The sequence below is a fragment of the Abramis brama genome (genome assembly GCF_963993115.1).
Source record: "Abramis brama genome assembly, chromosome: 9".
NCBI lineage: Eukaryota > Metazoa > Chordata > Actinopteri > Cypriniformes > Leuciscidae > Abramis > Abramis brama.
The window spans coordinates 33,112,819-33,124,802 of NC_139971.1; the positions used below are offsets into that span (position 1 = coordinate 33,112,819).

General features: G+C 39.0%; 2 protein-coding genes across 2 annotated transcripts in view; one reads left to right on the plus strand and one right to left on the minus strand.

Annotated features, from left to right (window-relative positions):
• LOC311089526 (hydrocephalus-inducing protein homolog) overlaps positions 1–11,984 on the minus strand; it is a gene marked incomplete at its 5' end in the record, with an annotated part of 145,440 nt that overhangs the window by 83,347 nt on the left and 50,109 nt on the right. The gene's annotated exons all lie outside the window — the stretch shown is intronic.
• The window catches only part of hydin (HYDIN axonemal central pair apparatus protein), a gene marked incomplete at its 5' end in the record, with an annotated part of 52,575 nt that overhangs the window by 36,516 nt on the left and 4,075 nt on the right, over positions 1–11,984 (plus strand). The window contains 25 exons of the mRNA XM_084125140.1: positions 59–263; positions 860–1,089; positions 1,229–1,380; positions 1,421–1,643; positions 1,732–1,837; positions 2,371–2,598; positions 2,809–3,164; positions 3,565–3,725; positions 3,809–3,903; positions 4,031–4,244; positions 4,374–4,577; positions 5,447–5,573; positions 5,661–5,826; positions 6,156–6,303; positions 6,390–6,597; positions 6,741–6,962; positions 7,067–7,236; positions 7,336–7,534; positions 7,624–7,779; positions 9,245–9,525; positions 9,686–9,905; positions 10,055–10,264; positions 10,694–10,857; positions 11,263–11,413; positions 11,513–11,743. Coding sequence (XP_083981266.1) covers positions 59–263; positions 860–1,089; positions 1,229–1,380; positions 1,421–1,643; positions 1,732–1,837; positions 2,371–2,598; positions 2,809–3,164; positions 3,565–3,725; positions 3,809–3,903; positions 4,031–4,244; positions 4,374–4,577; positions 5,447–5,573; positions 5,661–5,826; positions 6,156–6,303; positions 6,390–6,597; positions 6,741–6,962; positions 7,067–7,236; positions 7,336–7,534; positions 7,624–7,779; positions 9,245–9,525; positions 9,686–9,905; positions 10,055–10,264; positions 10,694–10,857; positions 11,263–11,413; positions 11,513–11,743 — 4,827 coding nt within the window. The remainder of the gene's footprint in view (positions 1–58; positions 264–859; positions 1,090–1,228; positions 1,381–1,420; positions 1,644–1,731; positions 1,838–2,370; positions 2,599–2,808; positions 3,165–3,564; positions 3,726–3,808; positions 3,904–4,030; positions 4,245–4,373; positions 4,578–5,446; positions 5,574–5,660; positions 5,827–6,155; positions 6,304–6,389; positions 6,598–6,740; positions 6,963–7,066; positions 7,237–7,335; positions 7,535–7,623; positions 7,780–9,244; positions 9,526–9,685; positions 9,906–10,054; positions 10,265–10,693; positions 10,858–11,262; positions 11,414–11,512; positions 11,744–11,984) is intronic.

The following is an 11,984-nucleotide window of genomic DNA, read 5'->3' on the forward strand; positions in this document are numbered from 1 at the left end:
CATTACATGTAATATATTACAAATTCTGTTTTATATGCATGTTGTTGTTTTTTTACAGATACATTTGACATGTGGTGTTTTCTCATTGTCTCCATGCTTTGGGATTCTGGCACCTGGAGCCCAACAAGTAGTTACTGTGGATTGCAAGGCAGAGCATGTAGGTAGTTGGGAGGAATGTCTAGCAATAGACATCACTGACAGAGACCCCTCTGACAACCCAGATGGAATTCCATACAAGCTAGTAACAGAAGTTTGTATGCCAGGTTTGTTACTATGAATGAGTAGATATAAAGTTCTGTGAAGTATGTTCTCTGATTATGATTTTTTTCTTTCTTTGATGGTAGATTTTGATGGAGTAATCTAATCACTTTATTTTCTATAAATCACCCAAAGGATTGCCAAATGACTTAAATTGTCCTGATAAGTATAGAGAGGAACTTTAATTTTAATTAACTAATTTAATTTATAAAATATATACTCGCTTGTTAAAATTCATAACAGTCATAACCTGGTCTTGAAATACTTTATTTTATATTAGCCACCCATTATTTTGATTACATTGAATCTACCCACAAATATCTTCCTATGGTGCATGTCATTGGGCTCAATGGTCCCCATGGTGCAGGTGCACCCCAGTGCTCAGTGGGTCCTGTGGTGCAGCTCCACCTCTGGGCTCAGTGGGCCTCATGGTGTAGCTCTGCCTATTGGCTTAGTGTCTCATGAATAATGTGTGAATGAATTGAGAAATACATATGAAACATGAAAAACAAATATTGCTGTTAAAAAAAAGAAAGGATCTTAAAGTTCTTAAAATAATTTTTGGTGACAGTCTTCATTTAGATTTCAATACTGTTTACAGGAATAGCAAGTACAGACATAGCTTCTATCTTTGAGGAGCACCGCATCTGTAAGAACAGTAGCATGCTGCAGTGTGAGCAATACCGGGACAGTATGGGTGTCTATGTACAGGACGAGAACAAGTTTGTCTTCAACAATGTACTGGTGGGTCAGTCAGCCAAAGCCAGGTTTCGGCTGACCAATCCAGGAAAAGTGTCTTGTGAACTCAGCCTGGCGATCAAAACAGTCAAGGTGTGTTTGTGAGAGGTGGTTCTGACACTATTTACATTATTCTGCAGAATATGTAAGAATTTTATAGCGTTTTTATATTTTGAAAAATTTTAACTGTTAATGGGCTAATTTTTGCTTAACCTGTTTTTGATCATTCCAGATGACAATGCACAATGCAGAGGTTTTTGAGTTGACCCCTGCAAAGATGTCTATCCCCAGCCACTCATATGCTTTTGCCACAGTCACCTTTTCTCCTTTGACTATGAACACATATCACGCAGTGTTCGAGGCAGTTCTGAAAGTGAACACAAGGTAACTGAGAACTTAGATGGTTGTTTAGAGTATGTTGAAGCTTTACTCGTTCTGTTTTGTATCACAATCAAACTTCTGCCCACAGACCCAAAGCTCTCGTGTTTGATCTAATGGGTGAAGGCAACTTGCCCAGCATCACTGTTCTGAGACCTGTTCAGAGGACTAATCGAGGTCAGCCAGTGCTACAGTTTAAGCGCTTATTGGTGGGACGAGGGCAGACTCTTCCATTAGTGATCAAGAACAATGGCAATGTGCCAGCACAGGTAAGATCAGAATTAGTTTATGACTGAATTGCTATTTCTCTAACTTGAATATTCATTGGAATAATCCATTCTCCCATTGTATTTGCAGGTTAGCCTTGTTCTACAGTGTCACCTGGAAGTTTTCACTCTAAAAGCTGCTCCTGGCACTGTATGCAGACTGGCCTCCTCACACACGGAAAGCAATCCCGGAAAAGGCAAGCCTTAAACACAAATGAAATGTGTTCCCACTGTAATTTCTGCACAATGTTGTTATGTCTTGCTCTCCAAATAACAGCTATGAAACTATCAACACAAACAGCAGCAGATTTTGTTGGACCTTGTTCCATTTCATTAAATTGGGTATCATTGTTTATAGGTTATGTAAGGGATCATTTAGAGACTGGTTTATCACAAAATACAGAATAATCAGTACCCTGATGTCAAGCAGGCGTGTTTGACCAAACAATGCACCATTGACCAATCAGAATCATGTATTCTAGAGAGCTGTGTAATAAACTTGAAGAATATTTTAAAATTTAATTAAGTCATTTCAAGCTTTATGATTATTACTTTTTTATGGAGTGCTGTACGAGAAGGAACAAAATGTTATTTCTTCCATGACTTGTGTATAAACATTTAGCTGGAGACAGGAAATGATAAATTGAAGCAAAGAGAACATTAGAATGAGATATGCAAACAAAAAATATTTTAAAATCAAATGTATGTATGCATTTTTGTTCCTCTTCAGAGGCACAGCTAGCTCATGTAGCCTCTCTGATCCTCATGACTGGACAACAAGCAGAATTCCAAGTCGGCTTTCATCCAAAGGTGGCTCAGAAGTTTGAGGCCAGCATGAAGTTAATGTTAAAGGATAACCAGTATGATCAGACAGTGGTGCAGCTTGTGGGCGAGGGTTACCATGACATCATCATCCTGGACAACATTGGCAGCAAGGTTCAGCAGGACAGTATTGAAAGTAAGTAATGCATAGGACAGAAATTTTTCCTGTGCTACTGTAAGTTCTGGATATTCTGTCATTGTTGCTAACTTTTCGAATATTTGAATATTTCAAACATTCCTAAGCATGATTAAAATAAAAATTGTGCTATTTATTTTATAGATATTTTTGGTTTCAATACCCATGTAGTATTATACGGTAATTATCCCTTTTGATTGCTCCTCTCAGGTCCGTCTGACCTTATGGATTTCGGAGATTGTCACGTGGGCCACACTTATCAAGAAACTTTGACCATGACAAACCCAAGCAGCTCCAAGGTGCTACGCTTTGAATGGCTGCCCAATGGCCCACAGCTGAGTTTTTCTCCACAAGTTGGCCACCTGCATGCCGAGTGCTCCAAAGTTGTGACTGTGACCTTCTGCTCAGAGCAGCCAATTGTGCTGAATGCACAAACTATAAAATGTAAACTCAGCAGTATTACCTTTCAGCAGCTTGTAGACCAGGTCCCAGACTGGGATGATTGTCACAGGACTGTTAAATGGGTGGATGCAGACAAGTCGTCACAACAGCCAAACAAACGGAAGGTGGGTTTTGTAGTATCAGTTATAGAGATGATAATAGCACAAATTATAATAAAGCAAATGCAGTAGTTCATCTAGAAAAAGATTGCACATTTGATCTGCACATTTGATAAAGTTCATTAAATTCCACTATTTTGACAAAATTTAAAATAAGAAATAGTCACATTGTGAGAAATAAAGTCAGTTATTAAATAGGAAGTTGCAATGGGGATATAAAATGGCAATTAATAAATAAGTCACAATTGCAAGACATGAAGTGACAATTACAATGAAATAATTGTTTAAATAGTTGGGGTTTTACTATGGAAGCCTGTGTTGTCCATCTATCTTAAAGGTCTTAAATTAGAACTAACTTTACAGTGAAGATATAATTCTTATAATCTAATCCCTGTTCTGTGATCAGATTGTTGCGACAGACCCTGAGCCTCCTCACTCTGTGGTGGAGAACTCCTCTAGAGAGATGGAGCTCATGGTTAGCGCCTCTTGTGATTATGTCAAATACCAATGTGATACTGGGCCCATCCGCTTCAAAGACACAATGCTGTATCAGACCAGAGTCTTTCAGTAAGTTTAAATGCACTCATTCGATAGCTAGGAAATTCATTTGGACAGATGAATGTTTTCATAAGTGATGATATGTTTGTTAGGCTTCAGACGGAGAACAAAGGCAGTGTTAAGATGGAGTATTCCTGGCAGGTTCTAATGGAGACATGTGGGAAGACTTCATGCTTTGAAAATAGAGGTAAACCTTAAAAATGTTTGATGCATTTTGTTACATGTTACTGAATTTTATGTTTTTACATAGTCAGTTGATGCAAGTAAAAAAAAAAAACTGTATTAATGTAATAGTAATATATCTGATGGATCAGGTAGGAGTTCTCGCTCGGCTCAAGGCAGTAGGACACCAGAGAGACCAGCAAGCTCTCTGCAGAGTGTGTCCTCTCTACTGCTTGGAGACCCAGAGCTTCCTCCCTTCAGTGTTGATCCTGGTATAGGGGTTATCAATCCAGGAGCGAGTCAAACCTTCCACATCCGATTCTCCCCTCTGGAAGTGGCTGAGTTTGAGGCCAGTTTGATCTGCAGGTCAGACACTCGTATTTATAGACGCGTAGAATGTATTATTCGCCTGTCAGATTTAATGAATTACTAACACTCTCTGAAATTTGCTGATTATGATTTACTGCTCAGTTACAAACTGTTTTCAAATTGTAGCATCCCTAATCTAAAGGACGAGCAGAGTCCAGTAATCGCCGTAAGTGGGCGCAGTTTGCTGCCATACTGTCATTTCCACCTTAAGGATTCAGACTACCTGACTGGAAACAGGCGGATGCCTGAGCCCCACAGCTCGCTCACTGTGGACCCCAATACCAGGGTTATTGAGTTCACCTCAGTGGGTATTGGCACTTCTGTCCGCAGGTAAGACATTTTATAAAATGGATAGTTCTGAGTTTGATTAATAAACCATAAACTGTTATATAATATGTATTATTTTAATGGAAACCATGATACAGTAATTTCAGGATTCTTTGATGAATAGTTTGTTCAAAAGAACAGCATCTATCTGAAATAGAAATCTTTTGCAAATCTATACATGTCTTTACTGTCAGTTTTGTTCAATTTAATGCATCCTTTCCCAAACTGGAGTGCGTTTCCCAAAAGCATTGTTAATCTACTATAGTCACAAGTTCCGTCGTTACCAACATAGTTGAACGATTTGGTGTGTCTCCAAACCATAGATTCAGTGAACATTTGCAAACAGCGTCGCAAACCTACATGGTTGGAACTACAGCTCTACGCCAAATACTGCATGTTAACTTGATTAAATAATTAAAATTAATTATCTCGCTTATACCATGGTTATTTGCCAGCATTGACAACTTAAAGCCGTTATTGACGTTGAGCGCAAATATTTGATCGGAAGGGTAAAATTAATGGTTATTTTCATCAGTTACGGTTCGTTAGATCTAGCATTCTGCCCGCTTTGAATTGGAGATAAAGTGGTGTGATTACATTTATTTGAATTAATTAATTATAGCATTTATTTGAATTAATTAATTATCGAGAGAGAGAGAGAGAGAGAGAGAGAGATGCGAGATGCGTACCTTCGTACTATGAAGGTTAAGCAGTGAGTTACATCATTGTATGGGAAATGCACCCCTGAATGGTAGTGTATATACTGTACTCTATATACTATATATATACAATATGCTGACAGTCTTGTCCCTGATTTAATAAATGAGTGAGTGATATTATACAGAAATAATGAATAGATTATTTTCTCTCAGGGAATTTGGTATTATTAATCCCACAAACAAGCCATACTCTTTCATCTGGAGATGCAACGACTCAGGCAAATCTCCTTTCAACTGCCTTACACCAAACAAGTCCATTCAGCCGGGAAAAGAAGCAAAGGTGTTTCATTTATTCTAACAAATCATGGTGCAAATATTCTGCTGGTCAGATGCATCAATATCAAAGATTCATCTCTGTTGTTTTCAGGCCTCATTTGAGTACCAGGTTCTTCACCTGGATTTAGTGGAATCCTTCTGGACCTTCTTAATTCCTGAACTCAACTTGTCTTTGCCCTTTCTGCTGGTGGGCTCTGCTAATGAGCCTATAGTCTATATTGATCGAGCCCACCTCAATCTGGGCAGCTTGCTACTAGGTGAGGTTAAAAAAAAAAGCTAAATTCTGACATGTTAAGGGATAGTTCAGCCAAAAATAAAAATTCTGTAATCATTTACTAACCCTCACGATGTGCTATATTCTTCAACAGAATATTTTGAAGAATGTTTCTACTGTTTTTGTCCATGCAATGAATGTTAATGGAGTCCAAAACAACATTGGAACATTGGAAAATCAATACTGAGATATTCTTGTAAATGATAACAGCTACTGATCTAGATAGTTACTGATGTGATTATTTTACTCTGAAGTTATGGGTAACACATGCCAGTCTTTTCACCAGGGGCATCCATGTGCCTTTATGTGCAGGTTTTGAAGCTCATCAGACTGTTTTTGTGGTTAATGGAGATGATCAACCATTCCATTTTATGGTCCAAGAGTCCTCATGCCACTCTGAAGGCTACCAGGACAGCTTAGTGGTAGAGCCTATGGAGGGAACAGTTCCACCCAAAGATAAGTATGTTATTATATTTGTATAAAGTTTACACCGTTTGATCTTATGCACTGGTTTTGTTTACACCCTTTAACATCTGCCTCTGACAGGATCCCGATGGTCATACGGATCACTCCCACTCGTGAGGGACATGTGGCTTTTAATCTAGTGGTGACAGTGCGGAGGAAGTTCCAGTCGCTGACCATGAATGTGAAGGGAGAGTGTTGCAGCATGAATGCTCATGTGCGATATGAGAGCCCTGAGGGATCCATCACAGAGCTCTCATCACATCAGATCCATCCGGTTGACTTCAAACAGGTACAAATTTATGTGAAGTCCGTTATGAATGCAAAGTGTGTGTGTGGCGGTATGTTGTGTGAAAGATTCGTCTTTGGCAGATTTCCAGCCAAAAAATTTTGATTAAGCTTTTTGCCAATTCCTGTCATCTGTTCCCTGAATAGGTGGAGCTAAACGATAAATCCGCATGTACGTTTGTGGTGTCTAATCCTGGGAAGTTTAGTTTAGATGTTAAGTATGATCTATCTGGGCCTGCAACGCTGCAGCCCCACCTGCAAGTGGAACCTACATTGGACACGGTGGCTGTAGGTGGACAGAGTTACTGTACCGTGACCTTCTGCCCTCAGCGAAAATGTGTGCTTAAAGATCTGACTTTTTCCATTAAGGTAGACCTTGTCCTTTTTGTTGTTCTTATTGTCCCCATCTCATTTACATAATTAGTTTTATTTTCAATTTTATAATTGGTTGTCTTTCTTTCCTCTGTTTGTAGATAAAGAATGGACCGACATTCTGTTGTGCCCTGATGGGTTCAGCTATGATTCCAGACCTGGAATTTTCTTTCCTCAAGCACCACTTTGGAATGCATTTCATATACTGTGTTGGTATGGTACCTGCTACACACACACTGGTGATTAGCAATAGAAGCAGCAAAGGAATCAGGTAGAAACTATTTTTGTTTTGCATGATAATGTTCAAGTTCTAAAATGTGTAAAGTGAAATTTTATGGTTTGCTTTTATAATATGATGTTATTTATTCAGTCTAGACTGTTTGTTCTCCAACACACCTGTCCTGGAGGTCACTTTCACCCCTCAAGTCCTTCCTCCAGGCGGCTCTGTAGAAGTTCTCTTTTCATTCTACCCACGCAAAGCAGTTCGTTACCACGAAAAGGTGGTTTTTGAGATGAATAAGTGTGCCAAACAAGTAGTGGAGATCCTGGGACAGGGCACTGAAATGAAGGTGACAAAGAGGGTTTTGGAGATTTGAATGATCCTACTTTTCTGCATCCTGATGTACAGATATTCATCCTTTACTGTTTTTCGTCTTAGATTAATTTAGAGGACTCAGCACATAAGGTGGTCAATTTTGGAGCTCTGCAGATTGGGCAGCGAAGTCAGAAATTGGTCCCTCTGGTGAACAACAGCCACTCTTCCATGACTTTTTGTCTTTGCAGACACTCTGATAACTCTCTCCAGGACTCAAGGGTAACACGTGCACATGCACTCTCTTATACACTACTTTTTACAAGTTTGGGGTCAGGAAGATTTTCTAATGTTTTGGAGTAAAACATTAATATTGTGAAATATTATTACAATTTAAAATAAATGTTCTATTATAATAAGGGCTGTCAAAATTAATGCGTTAACGCATGCAATAATTTTTTTCAGTTTAACGCGTTACAAATATTTAACGTAATTAACTCAGCATCCGTTTTTTTTCTTTCATCCTTTTGCGGTGCAACAGTATATGATCACGCTATCATTCATTCAAGTGCTATTAAACCATTAAAGTGAGATAAGACACAAAAAAATAACAAAAATTTGTACTGGCACGCTGTTTGTGAAGAGGTTCTCTGTGAATAAACACCCGAAGGCCTGCACAGAATGCCACCTCTTTCGTGCTTGAACGGACGAAAACACAATTATGTAAAAATTCTCATTTTGTAAATTAGTTAAAGGTGGGGTATGTGATTCTCTTTTTTGTCCATTTTTTAAAAATCATTTGAAATCCTATTCCTAACCCACTTACAGCCACTGAGTTAGAAGCACTGAAATGAAAATTAAGCAATTTAATCATCTGTGGAACGGGCAGGACTCGAAAAACTCCAGCCAATCATTTCCAAGACCACCTAGAATCATTGGACAGTAAGTTCATCAATCAAACGGTCGTACCCCCTCCCCCCATCCCCCTCCCATCCATTGCGCGTCCATGTTCTTCGAATGGGTGGAGTCAGGGCCAGCGTTGGAGAAAGAAGGTAGGACCATTTGAGATGTGTATTTTCAAAATCTGCTGGCCGTTTTGCAAATCCCATACCCTACCTTTAAATTAATGAACGTAAATTAGTTAAATGAACTTTAATGTTAGGTGTGATTAATCACAATTAATTAAAGACAAATGTGCGATTAATTAGTAAACTAAATAAATAATTGACAGCACTAATTTTAATGTATTTAAAATGTTGATTTATTCCTATGATGGCAAAGCTGAATTTTCAGCATCATTGCTCCAGTCTTCACTGCCACATGATCCTTCAGAAATCATTCTAATATGCTGATTTGCTGCTCAAGAAACTTTCTTATTATAAATCTTGAAAACGGTTATGCTGCTTAATATTTTTATGATTCTTTGATGTATTGAAAGTTCAAAAGAACAGCATTTATTTAAAATAGAAATCTATTGTAACATTGTAAATGTCTGTACTGTCACTTTTGATCAATATAATGCATCCTTGCTGAATAAATAATTTTGTAAAATCTCATAGACTTGAGTGAAAGAGCTCAAAAGAGCTCATAGATCTTAAATCTTGAGCTTAAATCTGACCTTCAGTACAATCAGTCACATGATCAATGTTACAATGTAGTCCCAGACTTGTGGACCTGAGTGTATATGAAAACATGCACACATTCCACTGCACTCTATACATTAAAAAGAATCATTGGGCTTTTTCAGATCTTGTCTGTTCGTCCAGAGGGGGCGGTGACACTTAAAGAGGGGGGCGGCCGCTGTGTGGTGGAGCTTCTCTTTTCTCCTGAACAGCGCATGCCTCCCTTCATAGAGGAGCTGCATCTGGAGTGTCTAGGTGCTATTCGCCCTCTGCTGGTCATGAAGGGCAGCTGCCAGGGGGTGGAGGTCAGACTGGACACAGACTACCTGCAGTTTGGAGCTGTGGTCCAGCGCTGCCAAGCCACCCGTCGTATTATCATGCAGAACACAGGAGACATTGGTGCGAGGTACACATTCATGCGTAATCACAATTCAGTGACTGTTTGCATCTAAAATGTGTAGCTGAATCTATAAATGAATAAATCTGAGTAACAAAATATGAAATGGACTCAAATAGAAATATATATTTGTATTTCTGCATCTTCAGCTTTTCCTTGTTCTCTTCAGATTCAAGTGGGATGTAAAGGGTTTTGCTCCTGATTTCACAATTTTCCCTGCTGAGGGCTACATGACCCCAGGGACGGAAGTATCTCTTGAAGTGACCTATGCCCCTACGGAGCTGAGTCAAGATTTGCGCTATGATGGTCTCTGCTGTGCTGTAGAGGGGGGCAAACCGTTAAAACTCACCCTTACTGGCTCCTGCATTGTCCCGCAGGTCGCAGCAGAGGTAATGTGACTCTGGAACCATTTTCTTTAATGAGTACTGCAACCATGTATATTTACTAATAATAGATGTGCTGATAAAAATGTTAAAGTTAAATCCAGGACTATTCATTGTGTCACTTTTCTTGCTTTCTTTCTCTTTCGTTTGAGCAGGTGGCGAATTTCGTATGTCAGGTGCGCAGTCAGTGTACTCAGTCTCTGGTTCTGCCCAGCCGCATTAACCAGCGCTGGACTCTGAAATGTGTCATAGAGGGAGAGCACTGGAGTGGGCCGCCCACTCTCCTCATTGAGCCTTCACAGCAGAACACCTATGAGATCACATACAAGCCTCTGGTCATGACTGCAGACGGGGAGAGGCATGAGGTATGGCACTCTCTACACAAGATGAAGGCTCTTTCCATTCATTATTCTTGAAACAGCTATTCAACTATACAATTCAAAACAAATTTCCAAATAGTCATTAGAAAAATCCCATAGCGACTGGCAAAGTTACTGTATGCCCAACGATAAAAAAAAATTGAGATGTTTTCCACTGTTAAGGATTTCACTTTCCTCTGCTTTATTAAAAGTCGGCATGAAATAAAAGTTTAATTTTGTGAATTATATTTTATGAAATGGCTTCTCGACCAAGAAAATGTCACTGCATGAGGGAGGGGAAGATGTTTTGATTAAAGATTATGAGGGCACATTAATTTAAAAAAAATGATGTGCAGAGTCAAATAATTTATTGCAGTATTCCATTAAAATAAGAACTGTCAATTTTGATTTCATGGTGACTTGTTTCTGGTGCAGGGCTCTGTGTTCTTCTCCTTTCCTGACGGCAGTGGAATACTGTACATATTGCAAGGCACAGCTGAGCCACCAAAGGCTGAAGGCACAGTAACCGAAGAGATCAAATGCAAAACCTACCACACACAGACATTACCTGTCCACAACTGGCTGCCCAGACCTCAGAGGTACCTCCACACCGAAACATATATATTTGTATTTCACAATCATTTATTTCTTATTTTTCAATTAATTAAATACAAGTTTATTGCAAAGACTTCCAAATAAAGGGATAAAGATGCTAGAATTAACCTACAGAGATTATATTTGCCGCAAAATGCCATATTATCCTAAACACTTCTTGGATGCATTGCACATAAACAGGCTCATTGCACATGGATAAACATTGTTAATCCTGAAAATACCCATAAAACAGCCACACAATACAGTGCCTCTTGAGATATGCTTTGTAATGGTCATAAAACCTTCCGTTGATCATAAATTCTGAAGCTACGGTTGCAAATTCAATTCCTCTACTTAGCTACATTGTATAATTTATGTTTGATCATTGTGTTTTTTATCCTGCTGTGCAGGTTCCGTTCTGTGATGGAGCTCATCAAACCAGATCGTTCAGACGGCATTGTTTCCCTGAAGGGTCTGGAATACATTGATGTGCCTGCGCTGGATACAAAGAACTACAAACTCTCCTTCTTCACTTATAAAGAGGGCCAGTACAGTGCTAAAGCAAGTGCCATCATACACCCATACAAATGCTAATACAGACTACTTTGGTTATAAAACAGATTTATGCCCTATGAAATATCATATTCCTTGCTTACACAGGTGACATTCAATAATGAGGCAACTGGCGAGTTCCTATTCTACAATGTCAACTTTAAAGTGACGGCTCCGGGACTGATTGACACTATAGAAATGGCGACCCGGGTGAGGCAGATGACATCAGAGTTCACGGAGGTGGAGAACCCTCTTCTTGTGGACGTGTCGTTCTCTGCAGAGTGCCAGAATTCAGACATCAGTTTTCCGCCACAGTTTCTTGTGCCTGCTCAGTCTAAGGTAGGTATACTGTACTTTCAGAAACACAAAGTTAAAGGGATAGTTCACCCAAAAATGAAATTTCTGTCATCATTTACTCACCCTCAAGTCATTCCAAACCTGTATGAAATTCTTTCTAATACTGAACACAAAGGAAGATATTTTAAAGAATGTTGATAACCAAACAGTTTCAGTTTCCATGGAATTCCATTGTATTTTTTGGTTTGTACAATGCAAGTCAATGGTCACTGAAAACTGTTTA